Genomic DNA, 19,266 nt, shown 5'->3' with positions numbered 1-19,266 from the left:
ATCCAATAGTCAACGGTTAATGAAATACAAATGGTATAGAGGGAAATAGTCCTATAATTCCTATAATAACTACAACCTAAAACTTCTTACCTGGGAATATTGATGACTCATGTTAAAAGGAACCACCAGCTTTCATATGTTCTCATGTTTTGAGCAAGGAACTGAAAAGTTAGCTTTCTTACATGGCACATATTGCACTTTTACTTTCTTCTCCAACACTTAGTTTTTTGCATTATATAAACCAAATTGAACATGTTTCATTATTTATTTGAGGCTAAATTGATTTTATTGATGTATTATATTAAGTCAAAATAAGTGTTCATTAAGTATTGTTGTAATTGTCATTATTACACAAAAAAAAAGGCAGATTAATATCGGCTTTTTGGGTCCTCCAATAACCGGTATCGGCGTTAAAATCATTATCGGTCGACCTCTACCACCTATACTTATAGAATATATCCACACATGACTAAGTTGCTTTGGATAAAAGTGTCTGTTAAATGGAGATTTAATGGAGATTTAATTATGCATTTTACTTAATCATTCATTATGATCTAAAAAGGAAAACTGATCCTAGAGCAGCACTCCTACTCTGAAGCTTTATGAATACAGGCCCTGGAGTTCAACACATTAATACAGTAGTACAGTGTTGCTACACACTCAGCATCACGAGACTTGGAGTCATGTTAGACGCCATGAGATGAAATAGATCTACATCTAACTTCTGCATAGTTACTCTGTCTAGACATATTTACTCTGTCTAGACAAACAAAACACTGTCTAGACAAACAAAGCTGTCTTCATGTCATTATCATCCAGGAAAGCTACATCTCAAGCAACAGTTCTCTTGTTTAAAACAGTTTACTCCATCTCTAGTCTCTTCCCCCATCCAGGCAAGCAAGACTACTCCTTTTCCCATCGTCAACACCACCCAGACATAATGAGTCTCTCTATACCTGTCGTTTGAGGCCCTTGGACTCTGCAGGAGCATTCTCCTCAAACTTGGCGAGGAGCTGGGTGGCCATGGACTTGACTTTGTTATGGTTCCCTACAGCTGCTGTCTCTTCCTTCATCTTCCTCTCTGTTAGAGCAGTACTGTTGGACGGCCTGTCATCATGGTTACCCCTCAAAACCTCCTCCTGTTACAAACACATGGACAGTATGAAACCAGAGAATGAGTTTAACCTGAGAGACATTTATATCCGTCTACAAAGCAGAGTTCAACGCCTGAATTACATTTTTAACCCTTGAAAGTTTTACACACTTCTTCAGAATGGCCAGCCTGGCTAGTCTTCCTCCTCTTCCCCAAACCATCCACATCCTTCTCCTTCTTGTCCTGTTGATCACATAATCACATGTTGTCACTGGTTATTTCGGGCAGACAGCTAAGAACTCCTACAGTAGCATTATACGATGATGATATACACAGCAGTAACACAGTGCTGAAGGGAAAGGGACTGCTGAGCTGACAATGATGCATTGGAGAACCTTGGGGTTGCGTTTGCGGGATATGGCGATGCTCTGGCCCAGCTTGCTAAGGAAGGAGATGGGAGACTTAGTGCTGTTGATCAACGCAGCCTTCTCCTCAGGGCTCATGTTCTGGTTATCTGGAAAAATAAAATATACAAAATGTAAGGCGTTACACTAGGGTTATGAAAATTACAAGCATTTCCCATTGGACGAGTTCAGGTAGTCCCTCCCTGTTTCTGCTCTGTTTGGTGCATAATATATATTACTGATCACTCAGTGTGTATAACATTTCAACCAACCTTCAAAACTCCCCCACCCCGCAAATAAAAAAACGATATTCATGAAACTAGCATTACTCACCTCCGGCCCCAGGGGGAACTGTGTCCTTGAACATCTCGTAGAACTGGCTGAGGTACATGACCATGGAGAGCTTGTCGGGCTCTGACACCTGGGACATCTCCTTGCCCGTCATGCAGGGGGAGATTCCAAACTCCCGCTCGGCCACGTCGAAGCCCAACTGGTTGTTTTTCTGTTGGTCCCGTTCGTCCAGGGAGTCAAAGTCACTGTAGGGCAGAGATAGATAGAAAATCTGGGTGTCAAAGTCAAGGTGGACACAGAGAGACAGCATGGCTGGGAGTCAAAGTCACTGTAGGGCAGAGGGAGACAGCATGGCTGGGAGTCAAAGTCACTGTAGGGCAGAGAGAGACAGCATGGCTGGGAGTCAAAGTCACTGTAGGGCAGAGAGAGACAGCATGGCTGGGAGTCAAAGTCACTGTAGGGCAGAGAGAGACAGCATGGCTGGGAGTCAAAGTCACTGTAGGGCAGAGAGAGACAGCATGGCTGGGAGTCAAAGTCACTGTAGGGCAGAGAGAGACAGCATGGCTGGGAGTCAAAGTCACTGTAGGGCAGAGAGAGACAGCATGGCTGGGAGTCAAAGTCACTGTAGGGCAGAGAGAGACAGCATGGCTGGGAGTCAAAGTCACTGTAGGGCAGAGAGAGACAGCATGGCTGGGAGTCAAAACAACCAGTAACACTTAATGTTATCACTTGGCTTCCCAAATAAACATGACAAGCACACTAAGCAGGTTCTAATGCAGTGGATGCAGAGGTTGACATTAGCACGCTACCCCTTTCCTTGTACGGTCAGTGTTGCAGCATCAGCACTATGCTATTAGCAGTGCGGGAAGTCAGTGAGATACCTGGAAATAGAAAATATAGAAAATGTAAGGCATTACACCAGGGTCGTATCTATTAAGGTTTTGCAATGGAAAATAGGGATACCTTCTTGAGCACAAACTTATTTATGAACTCCAATCTGGCTTTAGAACAGCTCATTCCACTGATACTTGCCTTATCCACCTTTTTGACCAGAGTATACGAATATTTTGAAGATAAATACACAACGCAGAGACAGATGACAAGAGGTCAATAGAGTATGAGAGCATAAGAGGACGAAAAGTCAATAACGATCCACGGAAAGTGTTTTTTCTGTAGTAGGGGATTAATGAACAATGAGTCAGAGACATGGGAGGAATGTGTCTATACAGTGAGCCTGAAATAGAAGGGGAACTATACAGGTATGGTCATGTTAGACTTGCAAAAGCTTTTGACACTGTGGACCATGGTTTAGGTCTTATCTGACCAACAGAACACAAGTATGTAATGTTGGTGATGTTCTGTCAGAGGCTAAAGAAATATTCTGTGGAGTACAGCAAGGATACATTTTAGGGCCTATCTTATTTACAGGTTAATGATATGCTTGACACACTAAAGTGCAAACTCCTGCTTTATGCTGATGACACAACATTTACATTACATTACATTTAAGTCATTTAGCAGACGCTCTTATCCAGAGCGACTTACAAATTGGTGCATTCACCTTATGACATCCAGTGGAACAGCCACTTTACAATAGTGCATCTAAATCTTTTAAGGGGGGGTGAGATACTGGTATCAGGGAAGGATACAGTTTACAAAGCCAGAAGAGGACTGGACACCCCTCATAGCCTGGTTCCTCTCTAGGTTTCTTCCTAGGGAGTTTTTCCTAGCCACAGTGCTTCTACACCTGCGTTGCTTGCTGTCTGGGGTTTTAGGCTGGGTTTCTGTACAGCACTTTGAGATATCAGCTGATGTAAGAAGGGCTTTATAAATAAATTTGACAGAGGAGACCCTGAGTAAGGAATTTAATTTTTGTTAGAGATTGGTTGACGGACAACAAATTGTCACTACATTTGGGAACAACTGAATCAATTTTGTTTAGAACAGAGTGTAGATTGCTTAGGTTTGACAAGATAGAAGGTCAACTGTGTAGGCAAGGAGATTGAATCTAAAACAAGTGTAATTTATCTTTGTGTGTCCCTAGAGCAATCCCTTTCTAGAGACCTGATTGCTGCTAAAGTTTAAAAAATGGCAAACAAATTGATATTTTAATATAGTACCACTAGATATTTTAACTGGTCGTCTCAGCCTTAATTCAGTGTCATTTTGGTTATGCCTGCTCTGCTTGGTATAGTGGGCTATCAAAAAAGATGAAAAAGAGAATGCAGGTTATGCAAAATAATGTTAATGTTATCAGCTAAATGTGCCCCCTAGGACCCACATAGGGGTACAGTTCCCGGGAGGTGGGCTTGTTGCCTTTGGAGTCCAGAGTGGACCAACTTTAATCATATGTATGACACCTTAAATGATCGTGCCCCAGGTTACATGAAAAACAACACTGATATGCTCTTTAACCAACACAGTTACAATACCAGAGCTACAGTAGTGTTGTCTTGTAAAATCCCATGAGTAAACAGTACTGTGAGGAGCACGTGTTTCTATACAGACATTTGTCTATGGAATAGCCTTCCCTTGGAGGTCAAGCAAAGAAAAAGTACAAGCTTTAAAAAGCAGGCAAAGGTTTTCATTTGGACAAAGTTGTTTTAGGAGAAACCACTCCACTGCCCCTTTCCGCTGGTCAAGTGGATTTATTTGAATGATACTGTACTGTAGGTATGATGTGCAATGAATACATTGTTTTAATGTGAAATTAATATGGTTGATTTTTAAGGTTAGGGAAAAGTGCAGTGAAAAGTAACACTTTTTAGGATATCAATATAAATTCATGTATTTATGGTTGGTTGTCATTTGGTCATGTCTTTTAATCATTATATGTATTGTTATTATTTTTACCATCAAAGACCATTTTGGAAACCAGTGTTTTAATTAATAATTCCAAGTGATATCCTCTGGGTCCACATTGTACATTTTGTGGTATATGTCTGTTACCCAAAATAAATTCAATTAAAATGTGAACTAATTGGAGCCGTCTGTGCACTGCCATTAATGCATATTTCCCATCCATGCAGCCTTTCACACCCCTGCCCCAGTCATCTGGACAATGAAAGGCAGCAGGGCAGAAGAGAACTACTTGATAAACGTCAGTCAGGGTTATAATGCTAATCGCTGTGTAGCCAGCAGAGGGTAACAACTTAATCTCTCCCCTCGTTAGGCAATGTGTGTGTGTGTCTCTGCTGTGTGTGTTGTCTCTGCTTTGTGTGTGTGTAGTAGTGGTACCATACATAATTTTCCCTGAAGCTACAGGCAATTTGACTGAGCTTTTACCTAATTTAGTGAAAAGCTAAGGCCTTGACAGCGAGTGCCAGGAGATAAATAACAAATGCTACAAACAAAGTGGTAAAGCAGCACATCAGTCAGGCCATTCCAGTCAATGAAGGTCCCAGGCCATTCCAGTCAATGAAGGTCCCAGGCCATGATTACAAGTAAACCTAACCTGTAAGCATTTCTATAGGAGAAATCCAGATATACAGAACCAGTTAAACGTTTGAACACACCTACTCATTCCAGGGTTGTTCTATATTTTTACTATTTTCTACATTATAGTGAAGACATCAAAACCATGAAATAACACATATCCAATCATGAAGTAACCAAAAAAAGTGTTAAATCAAAATAGATTTTATATTTGAGATTCTTCAAAGTAGCCATCCTTTGCTTTGATGACAGCTTTGCACACTCTTGGCATTCTCTCAACCAGCTTCATGAGGTAGTCACCTGGAATGCATTTCAATTAACAGGTGTGCATTGTTAAAAGTTAATGTATAATTTGAGCCAATCAGTTGTGTTATGAGAAGTTAGTGGTGGTATACAGAAGATAGCCCTACGGTAAAAGACCACGTCCATATTATGGCAAGAACAGCTCAAATAAGCAAAGACAAATGACAGTCCTTTACTTTAAGATATGAAGGTCAGTGAATATGGAAAATATCAAGAAATTTGAAAGTTTCTACATGTGCAGTCGCAAAAACCATCAAGCGCTATGATGAAACTGGCTCTCATGAGGACCGACTAAGGAAAGGAAGAATTACCGTTGCTGCAGAGGATAAGTTCATTAGAGTTAACTGCACCTCAGATTGCAGCCCAAATAAATGCTTCAGAGTTCAAGTAACAGACATCTCAACATCAACTGTTCAGAGGAATCAGGCCATGGTCGAACTGCTGCAAAGAAATCACCAATAAAGGACCACAATAAGAAGAAGAGACTTGCTTGGGCCAAGAAACACGAGCTATTGACATTAGACCGGCGGAAATCTGTCCTTTTGTCTGATGAGTCCAAATGTGATATTTTTGGTTCCAACCACCGTATCGGGGCGGCAGGATAGCCTAGTGGTTAGAGCGTTGGACTAGTAACCGGAAGATTGACAAGGTACAAATCTGTCGTTCTGCCCCTGAACAGGCAGTTGACCACTGTTCCTAGGCCGTCATTGAAAATAAGAATTTGTTCTTAACTGACTTGCCTAGTTAAATAACGGTAAAATCTTTGTGAGACGCAGAATAGGTGAACGGATGATCTCCGCATGTGTAGTTCCCACCGTGAAGCATGGAGGAGGAGTTGTGATGGTGTGGGGATGCTATACTGGTGATACTATCTGTAATGTATCTATAATTCAAGGCACACTTAAGCAGCATGGCTACCACAGAACTCTGCAATAATACACCATCCCATAAAGTTTGCGCTTAGTGGGACTATCATTTGTTTTTAACAGGACAATCACCTAACAAATCTCCAGGCTGTGTAAGGGCTATTTGACCAAGAAGGAGATTGATGGAGTGCTGCATCAGACAACCTGCCTCCACAATCACCCGACCTCAAACCAATTGAGATGGAGTTGGAAGGAAAATCTGTCATCAAGGCAAAAGGGTGACTACTTTGAAGTATCTAAAATATTTTAAAAATATTTACATTTGTAGTACATTTCATATGTGTTATTTCATAGTTTCAATGTTTTCATTATTATTCTACAATGTAGAAAATAGTTTAAAAAAAAAAGAAAAACCCTTGAATGAGTTGTCCAAACGTTTTACTTGTACTGTATACTGGACAAAAATATAAATGCAACAATTTCAGTGATTTTACTGAGCTACAGTACATAAAAGGAAATCAGTCAATTGAAATAAATACAAAAGGCCCTAATCTATGGATTTCAGATGACTGGGCAGGGGTGCAGCCATGATTGGTCATTGGAGGGCATAGGCCAACCCACTTGGCAGCCAGGGCCACCCACTGAGGAGCAAGCCCCAGCCAATCAGAATGAGTTTTTCCCCCAAAAAGGGCTTTATTACAGACAGAAATACTCCTCAGCAGCACAGAAATACTCCTTAGCAGCCCCCCCCCCCATTTTTGTGCATAGAGAACTTTTTTTGGGGGGGGGGTGGGCCTCAGAATGTTCCTAATGTTCACCTTCCAACAGGAAATCAACCCTCAGTAAACAGTCAAGACGACACAGGAGTGGCTTCGGAACAATTGTCAATGTCATTGAGTGGCCCAGCCAGAGGCCAGACTTGAACCTGAACCAACATCTCTAAAGAAACTGGAAAATAGCTGTGCAGCGACACTCCCTATCCAATCTGACCGAGCTTGAGAAGAATGGGAGAAACTCCCAAAATACAGGTATGCCAAGCTTGTCGCTTCATACCCAAGAAGACTCAATGCTGTAATCGCTGCCAAAGGTGCTTCAATAAAGTACTGAGTAGAGGGTCTGAATACTTACATTGGCTTGCAAAAGCATTCACCCCCCTTGGCATTTTTCCTATTTTATTGCCTAACAACCTGGAATTAAAATAGATTTTTGGGGGGGTTGTATCATTTGATTCACACAACATGCCTACCACTTTGAAGAAAAATAATTTTATTGTGAAACAAACAAGAAATAAGACAAACTAAACTTGAGCGTGCATAACTATTCACCCCCAAAGTCAATAGTTTGTAGAGCCACCTTTTGCAGCAATTACAGCTGCAAGTCTCTTGGGGTATGTCTCTAATAGCTTGGCACATCTAGCCACTGGGATTTTTGCCCAGTATTCAAGGCAAACTTCTCCAGCTCCTTCAAGTTGGATGGGTTTCGCTGGTGTATAGCAATCTTTAAGTCATACCACAGATTCTCAATTGGATTGAGGTCTGGACTTCTACTAGGCCATTCCAAGGCATTTAAATGTTTCCCCTTTAAACCACTCAAGTGTTGCTTATCAGTATGCTTACGGTTATTGTCCTGCTGGAAGGTGAACCTCCGTCCCAGTCTCAAATCTCTGGAAGGCTGAAACAGGTTTCCCTCAAGAATTTCCCTGTATTTAGCGCCATCCATCATTCCTTCGATTCTGACCAGTTTCCAGTCCCTGCCGATGAAAAACATACACAGCATGATGCTGCCACCACCATGCTTCACTGTAGGGATGGTCTTTCAGGGTAATGAGAGGTGTTAGGTTTGCACCAGTCATAGCGTTTTCCTTGATGGCCAAAAAGCTCAATTTTAGTCTCATCTGACCAGAGTACCTTCTTCCATATGTTTGAGGAGTCTCCCACGTGCCTTTTGGCGAACAACAAACATATTTTCTTATTTTCTTCTTTAAGCAATGGTTTTTGTCTGGCCACTCTTCCGTAAAGCCCAGCTCTGTGGAGTGGATGGCTTAAAGTGGTCCTATGGACAGATACTCCAATCTCCGCTGTGGAGCGTTGCAGCTCCTTCAGGGTTATCTTTGGTCTCTTTGGTCCTTCTGTAGCTCAGTTGGTAGAGCATGGCGCTTGTAACGCCAGGGTAGTGGGTTCGATTCCCGGGACCACCCATACGTAGAATGTATGCACACATGACTGTAAGTCGCTTTGGATAAAAGCGTCTGCTAAATGGCATATATTATTATATATTATATTATTTGTTGCCTCTCTGATTAATGCCCTCCTTGCCTGGTCCGTGAGTTTTGGTGGGAGGCCCTCTCTTGGTGGCAGGTTTGTTGTGGTGCCATATTATTTTCATTTTTTAAATAATATGTTAAAAGTTTCGGATATTTTTTTACAACCCTTTAGTGATCTGTATTTTTTGTATTTGTCACTGACCTGCTTGGAGAGCTGTTTGGTCTTCATGGTGCCCCTTGCTTAGTTGTGTTGCAGACTCTGGGACCTTTCATTACAGGTGTATATACACCTAGATTGCACACAGGTGGACTTAACTACTTATGTGACTTCTGAAGGTAATTGGCTGCACCAGATCTTATTTAAGGGCTTCATAGCGAAGGGTGAATACCTATGCACACACCACTTTTCTGTTTTTTTGTTGTTTTTGATTCACTTCACCAGTTTGGAAATTGAAATCCAAATAAAAATCCATTTAAATTACAAGTTGTAATGCAACAAAATAGGAAACACGCCAAGGGGGATGAAAACTTTTGCAAGGCACTGTATGTAAATGTGATTGTTTTGCTTTGGCATCATGGGGTATTGTGAATAAGGCTGTAACGTCTGAATTATGAATTATTTCCGAATGCACTGTATATACACAACTCACATGAGGTCAGGTCTGTAGCGGTGGATGAGGGAACACAGGGCCATGCCACTCTTCCAGGACATGGTGAGGTCGGTCACACTGACTTTCCTGTAGCCCTCTGTCTGTCTCTGACACCAGTTCAGCAGCTTGCTGGAGCGAGCGATGGACTCTGGGAAAGGAAAAGCAATAAGTGACTAGTGGATGATAACATGTTTGGGACCAGGGCTTAGGGTGTTTTAGACCAAACAGTCAGATGTTCTGCTCTTTGGAGTGTTCAAACAGTCACTTCAATAGTGTTTACATACCGTTTTAACCACTTTATATAGAAAAAAAAGTATTTAGTCAGACACCAATTGTGCAAGTTCTCCCACTTAAAAAGATGAGAGGCCTGTAATTTTCATCATATGTACACTTCAACTATGACGGACAAAACGAGGGGGGAAAAAATCCAGAAAATCACATTGTAGGATTTTTAATGAATTTATTTGCAAATTATGGTGGAAAATAAGTATTTGGTCAATAACAAAAGTTTCTCAATACTTCGTTATATACCCTTTGTTGGCAATGACAGAGGTCAAACGTTTTCTGTAAGTCTTCACAAGGTTTTCACACACTGTTGCTGGTATTTTGGCCCATTCCTCCATGCAGAACTCATCTAGAGCAGTGATGTTTTGGGGCTGTTGCTGGGCAACACGGACTTTCCTCCAAAGATTTTCTATGGGGTTGAGATTTGGAGACTGGCTAGGCCACTACAGGACCTTGAAATGCTTCTTACGAAGCAACTCCTTCATTGCCAGGGCGGTGTGTTTGGAATCATTGTCATGCTGAAAGACCCAGCCACGTTTCATCTTCAATGCCCTTGCTGATGGTAGGCTTTGTTACTTTGGTCCCAGCTCTCTGCAGGTCATTCACTAGGTCCCCCCGTGTGGTTCTGGGATTTTTGCTCGCCGTTCTTGTGATCATGTTGACCCCACGGGGTGAGATCTTGCATGGAGCCCCAGATCGAGGGAGATTATCAGTGGTCTTGTATGTCTTCCATTTCCTAATAATTGCTCCCACAGTTGATTTCTTCAAACCAAGCTGCTTACCTATTGCAGATTCGGTCTTCCCATTCTGGTGCAGGTCTACAATTTTGTTTCTGGTGTCCTTTGACAGCTCTTTGGTCTTGGCCATAGTGGAGTTTGGAGTGTGACTGTTTGAGGTTGTGGACAGGTGTCTTTTATACTGATAACAAGTTCCAACAGGTTCCATTAATATAAGTAGCGAGTGGAGAACAGAGGAGCCTCTTAAAGAAGAAGTTACAGGTCTGTGAGAGCCAGAAATCTTGCTTGTTTGTAGGTGACCAAATACTTATTTTCCACCATAATTTGCAAATAAATTCATAAAAAATCCTACAATGTGATTTTCTTTTCTCATTTTGTCTGTCATAGTTGAAGTGTACTACCTATGATGAAAATTACAGGCCTCTCTCATCTTTCCAAGTGGGAGAACTTGCACAATTGGTGGCTGACTAAATACTTTTTTTGCCCCACTGTATGTATGTATGTATGTATGTATGTATGTATGTATGTATGTATGTATGTATGTACAGTTGAAGTCGGAAGTTTACATACACCTTAGCCAAATACATTTAAACTTTTTCACAATTCCTGACATTGAATCCAAGTAAAAATTCCCTGTCTTATGTCAATTAGAATCACCACTTTATTTTAATAATGTGAAATGTCAGAATAATAGTAGAGAGAATTAATTATTTCAGCTTTTATTTATTTATTCACATTCCCATTGGGTCAGAAGTTTACATGCACTCAATTAGTATTTGGTAGCATTGCCTTTAAATTGTTTATACACCTTTGGGTAGCCAAATTCCCACATTTAAACTTTTCCTCCTGACAGAGCTGGTCCTGACATTGAAGGCCTCCAATGCTTTTTCAGTTCTGCCACAAATTGTCTATAGGATTGAGGTCAATTTGAATCAATACCACTTTATTTTAATTTTGCCAATTTGTGAAATTGTCCATTTGAAGACCCATTTGCAAAAGTTCCTGACTGATGTCTTGAGATGTAATTATATATCCAGCTTTCCTTCTCATTTATTTTGTTCACATTCCCAGCAAAACACCCCCACAACATGATGCTGCCACCCCGTCACGGTTTACATGCACTCCCCAGTTTGTTTTCTGATCTTGGCTAGCATTGACATCATGGGAAAATCTAAAGAGGCACTGAGTTTGAAGGTAGGCCTTGAAATACATCCACAGGTACACCTTCAATTGTCTCAAATTATGTCAATTACCCTATCAGAAGCTTCTAAAGCCATGACATCATTTTCTGGAATTTAACAAGCTATTTAAAGGCACTTAGTGTATGTAAACTTCTGACCCACTGGAATTGTGATACGATGAATTATAAGTGAAATAATCTGTCTGTAAACAGTTGTTGGAAAAATGACTTTTGTCATACACAAAGTAGATGTCCTAACCGACTTGCCAAAACTACTGTTTGTTAACAAGAAATTTGTGGAGTGGTTGAAAAACGAGTTAATGACCCCAAGTGTATGCAAACTTTCAACTGTATGTGCGTATGTATATATGGTACCAGTCCAAAGTTTGTGCCATTTCACCATCCCCTTAATGACCAGGTTAGTGAACATAAAGTAAATCAAATCAGTCCATCCAGCAAGTCACATGACATCATGGCAGTTGCTAGTTTCTACGGTTAAGGACTATTATGAAGGAATCGTCAGATGATCATGCATTTGGACCTAAACCATTAATGATATTACCTTGGAAATGCTTCTCAAGCAGGTTATGGTCTAGGTTGAAAGCAATTCATTGTTACATTTCGGTGATTGTAATAATGTCCAGGTCCCAAAAACAAGAGACTTTGAAAACCAGACATGAATGACAATTAAATAATATGAACTTAAGTAAATAACTGAATACATTTGGTATGAAACATCGTATAGCTTATTTTGACTACTTACCATTTCGGGTGAGCTTGGGTGTTGACGAGGTCACTACATTCTCCATTTCGATACGCATTTCACGGCTTGAATCCCCTGTGTCAATGAGGTGTTGTACCTGACAACAACAGAGTGGGGTGGGATTTCACATAAGACATCTTCCATAGGTCATAGCTACTGCCAGGAGTTTTTGCTGAGCATCTGGACTGAAAGAAACTCTGCTTCTTAGTTATGTTTTGAGCTGCTGCCCTCCAGACAGAGTTTAAGGGTCCCACTGTTCAGGAAGAATAGGAACAAGGCAAGTTTCATTCCATCAGCCACCAGTCTGTTGAACAGTGGGATATAGGACAGATGCAGGCCAAACACACAGTCGGACAGTAGGCCACAGAAACTTTGAATATTTGAAAATGTAGATGTGTACTAACTTTCCAGTTTTACATACTGCATGTAATAATATTACATGTGTTGTGTTTTTGAATGAATTGTTTATTTTTTTACCTTTATTTAACTAGGCAAGTCAGTTCAATAACAAATTCTTATTTTCAATGACGGGCGAGGAACAGTGAGTTAACTGCCTTGTTTAGGGGCAGAACAACAGATTTTTACCTTGACAGCTTGGGGATTCGATCTTGCAACCTTTCGGTTACTAGTCCAAAGCTCTAACCACTAGGCTACCGGCAGAATGCTGACATCACACAATGAAATGGACAATAAAGTATAATCGCATCGTGTGTGTGTGTGTGCGCCTCTCTAGTTACGCAGACACCGGGTTTTCATTCACAAGATGGTTAGGTAGTCAGGACAAATGTTAGGTAGTCAGTCCTGGCCCTACTCAAACTGCATATCATACACAGAGCATTATGGGTACTGTAGTTCATCATGTTACAATCACACAGTCATATGATCTCAGTGTATACACTACCTGGTTGGGCCTGAGGAAGTGGAGGCTGATGTTAGGGTAGCGCGTGGTGGGATCCACACTGTAGTGGCTGAAATTTTTACTGATGTTCTCTGGCGTTGTCTGAGGCAGCAGGCGATATATGCTCTCCCTGAAAAAGAGGAGACCATGGTTACTGAATTATAGAAGGCAACAGAACAGGATTAAAAACATTCCATTCAGAGCTCCAGAGGCTCTTATTCCATTACAACTACAGGAGGGGCAGACAGTGAAGCACTCAGAGATAAAGCACTCAGAGATAACAGTGTGTCGAGGGTGTGTGAGTGTATGAGAGAGAGAGGGATAATGAGTATGTGTGTGAGAGTGTGGAGTGTGCGAGCGTGAAAGTCTGACGTGCGAGTATAATGTGTGTTATGACATGTCTGCTCCCTCACCTCTCAGCCAGCACGTCCAGAGGGGTGTTTCCCTGGGCCCAGCTCTTCACCATCCAGCCCGAGTCCATGGCTGCCAGGAAACCCCGGGCTATACCAGTTCCCATGGGCCAGAAGGGCTAGAGAGAGGGACAAATACAGTAACATGGTGAACTCCCAAGTAAGCATACAGAGAAGAATAAAATCTACTTAAACAATACACCTTTTTTTAAATATATATGTATGTATATATGTATACATACATACACATTTTTGTTAATGTAAAATTGCCTGTTTTAAGTAAGCAAACGTCAATCCACATGTCATCCTTGATAACTTGAATCTCTCTCTCGATTCACTGTAATTTCTCCACACACATGCTCACGCTTTACTCTCATTTGTATACACAAGACAGTCAGACACTACCTTATCCAGAGTGACAGACAGAGTATATCTTCTAAGTGAGGCTGAAACACCCCCGGCCCAGTAGCTTTCCTCACCTCCAGTAGACTGTCCCCCACCAGAGACACCAGTAGCTGGTGACCATTGCGTCGGCGCACGAGCGCCGCATTTTCTGAGGCGTACATGCAGGTGAAGTCGAACATGGCCACGTCGGGCTGTCCGTAGTGGTTGATGGCAAAGTCCAGAGTGGGCAGCTGGTGGTTGGTGGAGAAGTCTGCGGCCTCGCGGGCATAAGAGAGAAGAGCCTCCTGGTCCACGTTAGCCCTAGACAGCAGCATCTCTGTGTCTGCATAATCCTGGAGAAGACTGGGAGGTTAGATGGCTCAGATGACTGGAGGACTGAGAGACACTAAGGATAAGAGACTGCATGTAACATGGCCTGTCACGCAAAGAATGGTGCATGACATCCATGCAGTGTATTTGGAAATGGAAATATTTTACACAGGAGGTTATCCTTGACCACCAAAGCAGTTCTTTCATTTCAAATCAAGCCAATGTCATTCTCAAGTAATATTGAATTTAATAAACATAGGGCCATTTAAATGTCTTTCATTCGTACTAGAACAATCTAAACACCAACATAGTCTATAATACCCAACTCCCAGCTACTGTGTGTAGCGAGACGCCTATCGATCTCCAGAATGTAGCATCAAATCAAGGCCTGCTTGAACCTGTTTGGGCTAGGGGGCAGCATTTTTACTTTTGGATGAAAAGCGTGCCCAGTGTAAACTGCCTGCTACTCAGTCCCAGATGCTAATATATGCATATTATTAGTAGTATTGGATAGAAAACACTCTGAAGTTTCTAAAACTGTTTGAATGATGTCTGAGTATAACAGAACTCATATGGCAGGCAAAAACATGAGAAAAAAATCCAACCAGGAAGTGGGAAATCTGAGGTTTGCAGTTTTTCAACTCAGCCCCTATTGAAGATAGAGTGGGATGTTGGTCATTTTGCACTTCCCAAAGCTCCCACTTGATGTCAACAGTCTTTAGAACATTGTTTCAGGCTTCTACTGTGATGGGGGGGCTGAATGAGAGGGGAATGAATCAGAGGTCTGTCAGAGAGCAATGAGCTGGTCACGCGCATTCACATGAGAGGTAGCTCGCGTTCCATTGCTTGTCTACGGACAAAGAATTCTCCGGTTGGGACATTATTGAAGATTTATGATAAAAACATCCTAAAGATTGATTCTATACTTCGTTTGATATGTTTCTACGACCATTAATATAACTTTTTGGACTTTTCGTCCAACCTTTCCGCTGGACTTGCACACGTTTGGATTTGTTTACCAAACGCCCTAACAAAAGGAGGTATATGGACATAAATTATGAACTTTATCGAAACAAATCAAACATTTGTGGAACTGTGATTCCTGGGAGTGCATTCTGATGAAGATCAAAGGTTAGTGAAAATGTATAATGCCATTTCTGACTAATGTTGACTACACAACATGGCAGATATCTTTTTGGCTTGTTTGGGCTCTGAATGCTGTACTCAGATTATTGCATGGTGTGCTTTCGCCGTAAAGTTTTTTTGAAATCTGACACAGCGGTTGCATTAACCTCTTGGAACACTAGGGGCAGTATTTCATTTTTGGATGAAAAAACGTTCCCGTTTTAAACAAGATATTTTGTCACGAAAAGATGCTCGACTATGCATATAATTGACAGCTTTGGAAAGAAAACACTCTGACGTTTCCAAAACTGCAAAGATATTATCTGTGAGTGCCACAGAACTGATGCAACAGGCGAAACCAAGATGAAACTTCAAACAGGAAGTGAGCCAAATGTTTGAGGCGCTGTTTTCCATTGTCTCCTTATATGGCTGTGAATGCGCCCTGAACGAGCCTACACTTTCTGCCGTTTCCCCAAGGTGTCTGCAGCATTGTGACGTGTTTGTAGGCATATCATTGGAAGATTGGCCATAAGAGACTACATTTACCAGGTGTCCGCCCGGTGTCCTTTGTCGAAATTGGTGCGTAATCTTCAGCTGCAAGCATTCTTCCATGTGATTCAGAGGAGAGAGCAGACTTCCACGAACGATATATCATCAAAGAGATATGTGAAAAACACCTTGAGGATTGATTCTAAACAACGTTTACCATGTTTCAGTCTAAATTATGGAGTTAATTTGGAAAAAAGTTCGGCATTTTGATGACTGAATTTGTTTTTTTTGGGTAGCCAAACGTGACGAACAAAACGGAGCGATTTCTCCTACACAAGAATCTTTCAGGAAAAACGGAACATTTTCTATCTAACTGAGAGTCTCATTGAAAACATCCGAAGTTCTTCAAAGGTAAATTATTTTATTTGAATGCTTTTCTTGTTTTTGTGAAAATGAATGCTACGCTAAATGCTATGCTAGCTATCAATAATCTTACACAAATGCTTGTTTTGTTATGGTTGAAAAGCATATTTTGAAAATCTGAGATGACAGAGTTAACAAAAGGCTAAGCTTGAAAGCTATTATATTTATTTCATTTCATTTGCGATTTTCATGAATAGTTAACGTTGTGTTATGCTAATGAGCTTGCAGGGATAATTACACTCCTGGATACAGGTTTTTTTCGTAGCCAAACGTGATTAACAAAACGGAGCGATTTGTCCTAAACAAATAATATTTTTGGAAAAACTGAACATTTGCTATCTAACTGAGAGTCTCCTCATTGAAAACATCTGAAGTTCTTCAAAGGTAAATTATTTTATTTGAATGCTTTTCTTGTTTTTGTGAAAATGTTGCCCGCTAAATGCTACGCTAGCTATCAATAATCTTACACTGTTACGGTTTGAGAGTCGGACCAAAATGCAGCGTGGTAATTTCCATATATGTTTATTGAACGAACAATACAGAACGACAAAAACACGAACAATACAAAACAACAAAACGGAACGTGAAAACCTATACAGCCTATCTGGTGACTACAAACACAGAGACAGGAACAATCACCCACGAAACACTCAAAGAATATGGCTGCCTAAATATGGTTCCCAATCAGACAACGAAAATCACCTGCCTCTGATCAAGAACCGCCTCAGGCAACCATAGACTTTCCTAGACAACCCTACTCAGCCACAATCCCAATACCTACTAAAACACCAATACAAAAACACACCACAAAATAAACCCATGTCACACCCTGGCCTGACCAAATAAAGAAAGAAAACACAAAATACCAAGACCAAGGCGTGACAGAACCCCCCCAAGGTGCGGACTCCCGGCCGCACACCTAAACCCATAGGGGAGGGTCCGGGTGGGCGTCTGTCCACGGTGGCGGCTCCGGCTCGGGACATGGACCCCACTCCAACCACGTCTTAGGACGCATTACAGGGGGACTATGATTGGCGACCCTCGCCACCGACCTTGGCCTAATAACCCTCACCAAGGACCCCACTGGACTGAGGGGCAGCTCGGGACTGAGGGGGAAGCTCGCGACTGAGGGGAAGCTCAGGCAGGTAGTTGGCTCTGGCAGATCCTGGCTAGCTGGCGGTTCTGGCAGATCCTGGCTAGCTGGCGGTTCTGGCAGACTGGCGGATCTGGCAGATCCTGGCGGATCTGGAAGATCCTGGCTGACTGGCGGCTCTGGAAGATCCTGGCTGACTGGCGGCTCTGGAAGATCCTGGCTGACTGGCGGCTCTGGAAGATCCTGGCTGACTGGCGGCTCTGGAAGATCCTGGCTGACTGGCGGCTCTAGCTGCTCTGGCTGCTCCATGCAGACTGGCAGCTCTGGCTGCTCCATGCAGACTGGCAGCTCTGGCTGCTCCATGCAGACTGGCAGCTCCATGCAGACTGGCAGCTCTGGCTGCTCCATGCAGACTGGCAGCTCTGGCTGCGCTGAACAGGCAGGAGACTCCGGCAGCGCTGGACAGAAGGAAGGCTCTGGCTGCGCTAAACAGGCGGGAGGCTTCGGCAGCGCAGGAGAGGAGAAAGGCTCTGGCTGCGCTAAACAGGCGGGAGGCTTCGGCAGCGCAGGAGAGGAGAAAGGCTCTGGCTGCGCTAAACAGGCGGGAGGCTTCGGCAGCGCAGGAGAGGAGAAAGGCTCTGGCTGCGCTAAACAGGCGGGAGGCTTCGGCAGCGCAGGAGAGGAGAAAGGCTCTGGCTGCGCTAAACAGGCGGGAGGCTTCGGCAGCGCAGGAGAGGAGAAAGGCTCTGGCTGCGCTAAACAGGCGGGAGGCTTCGGCAGCGCAGGAGAGGAGAAAGGCTCTGGCTGCGCTAAACAGGCGGGAGGCTTCGGCAGCGCTAAACAGGCGGGAGACTCCGGCAGCGCTAAACAGGCGGGAGACTCCGGCAGCGCTAAACAGGCGGGAGACTCCGGCAGCGCTAAACAGGCGGGAGACTCCGGCAGCGCTAAACAGGCGGGAGACTCCGGCAGCGCTAAACAGGCGGGAGACTCCGGCAGCGCTAAACAGGCGGGAGACTCCGGCAGCGCTAAACAGGCGGGAGGCTCCGGCAGCGCTAAACAGGCGGGAGACTCCGGCAGCGCTAAACAGGCGGGAGACTCCGGCAGCGCTAAACAGGCGGGAGACTCCGGCAGCGCTAAACAGGCGGGAGACTCCGGCAGCGCTAAACAGGCGGGAGACTCCGGCAGCGCTAAACAGGCGGGAGACTCCGGCAGCGCTAAACAGGCGGGAGACTCCGGCAGCGCTAAACAGGCGGGAGACTCCGGCAGCGCTAAACAGGCGGGAGACTCCGGCAGCGCTAAACAGGCGGGAGACTCCGGCAGCGCTAAACAGGCGGGAGACTCCGGCAGCGCTAAACAGGCGGGAGACTCCGGCAGCGCTAAACAGGCGGGAGACTCCGGCAGCGCTAAACAGGCGGGAGACTCCGGCAGCGCTAAACAGGCGGGAGACTCCGGCAGCGCTAAACAGGCGGGAGACTCCGGCAGCGCTAAACAGGCGGGAGACTCCGGCAGCGCTAAACAGGCGGGAGACTCCGGCAGCGCTAAACAGGCGGGAGACTCCGGCAGCGCTAAACAGGCGGGAGACTCCGGCAGCGCTAAACAGGCGGGAGACTCCGGCAGCGCTAAACAGGCGGGAGACTCCGGCAGCGCTAAACAGGCGGGAGACTCCGGCAGCGCTAAACAGGCGGGAGACTCCGGCAGCGCTAAACAGGCGGGAGACTCCGGCAGCGCTAAACAGGCGGGAGACTCCGGCAGCGCTAAACAGGCGGGAGACTCCGGCAGCGCTAAACAGGCGGGAGACTCCGGCAGCGCTAAACAGGCGGGAGACTCCGGCAGCGCTAAACAGG

General features: G+C 43.7%; 1 protein-coding gene across 16 annotated transcripts in view; it reads right to left on the bottom strand.

The window, feature by feature from the left end:
• Positions 1 to 19,266, bottom strand: part of LOC118372023 (protein-methionine sulfoxide oxidase mical3a-like) — a 147,755-nt gene that overhangs the window by 57,590 nt on the left and 70,899 nt on the right. For all 16 annotated transcript variants that reach the window (XM_052466027.1, XM_052466028.1, XM_052466030.1 and 13 more), the window contains 9 exons: positions 14,058 to 14,315; positions 13,582 to 13,697; positions 13,172 to 13,298; positions 12,271 to 12,367; positions 9,306 to 9,453; positions 1,831 to 2,033; positions 1,489 to 1,607; positions 1,265 to 1,336; positions 957 to 1,139 (listed from right to left, as the gene is read on the bottom strand). In XM_052466027.1, coding sequence (XP_052321987.1) covers positions 957 to 1,139; positions 1,265 to 1,336; positions 1,489 to 1,607; positions 1,831 to 2,033; positions 9,306 to 9,453; positions 12,271 to 12,367; positions 13,172 to 13,298; positions 13,582 to 13,697; positions 14,058 to 14,315 — 1,323 coding nt within the window. The remainder of the gene's footprint in view (positions 1 to 956; positions 1,140 to 1,264; positions 1,337 to 1,488; positions 1,608 to 1,830; positions 2,034 to 9,305; positions 9,454 to 12,270; positions 12,368 to 13,171; positions 13,299 to 13,581; positions 13,698 to 14,057; positions 14,316 to 19,266) is intronic.

Source organism: Oncorhynchus keta, chromosome 17 (assembly GCF_023373465.1).
Source record: "Oncorhynchus keta strain PuntledgeMale-10-30-2019 chromosome 17, Oket_V2, whole genome shotgun sequence".
Lineage (NCBI taxonomy): Eukaryota > Metazoa > Chordata > Actinopteri > Salmoniformes > Salmonidae > Oncorhynchus > Oncorhynchus keta.
The sequence above is the reverse complement of the archived record's forward strand: the minus strand, read 5'-3'. Positions and strand labels throughout refer to the sequence as shown.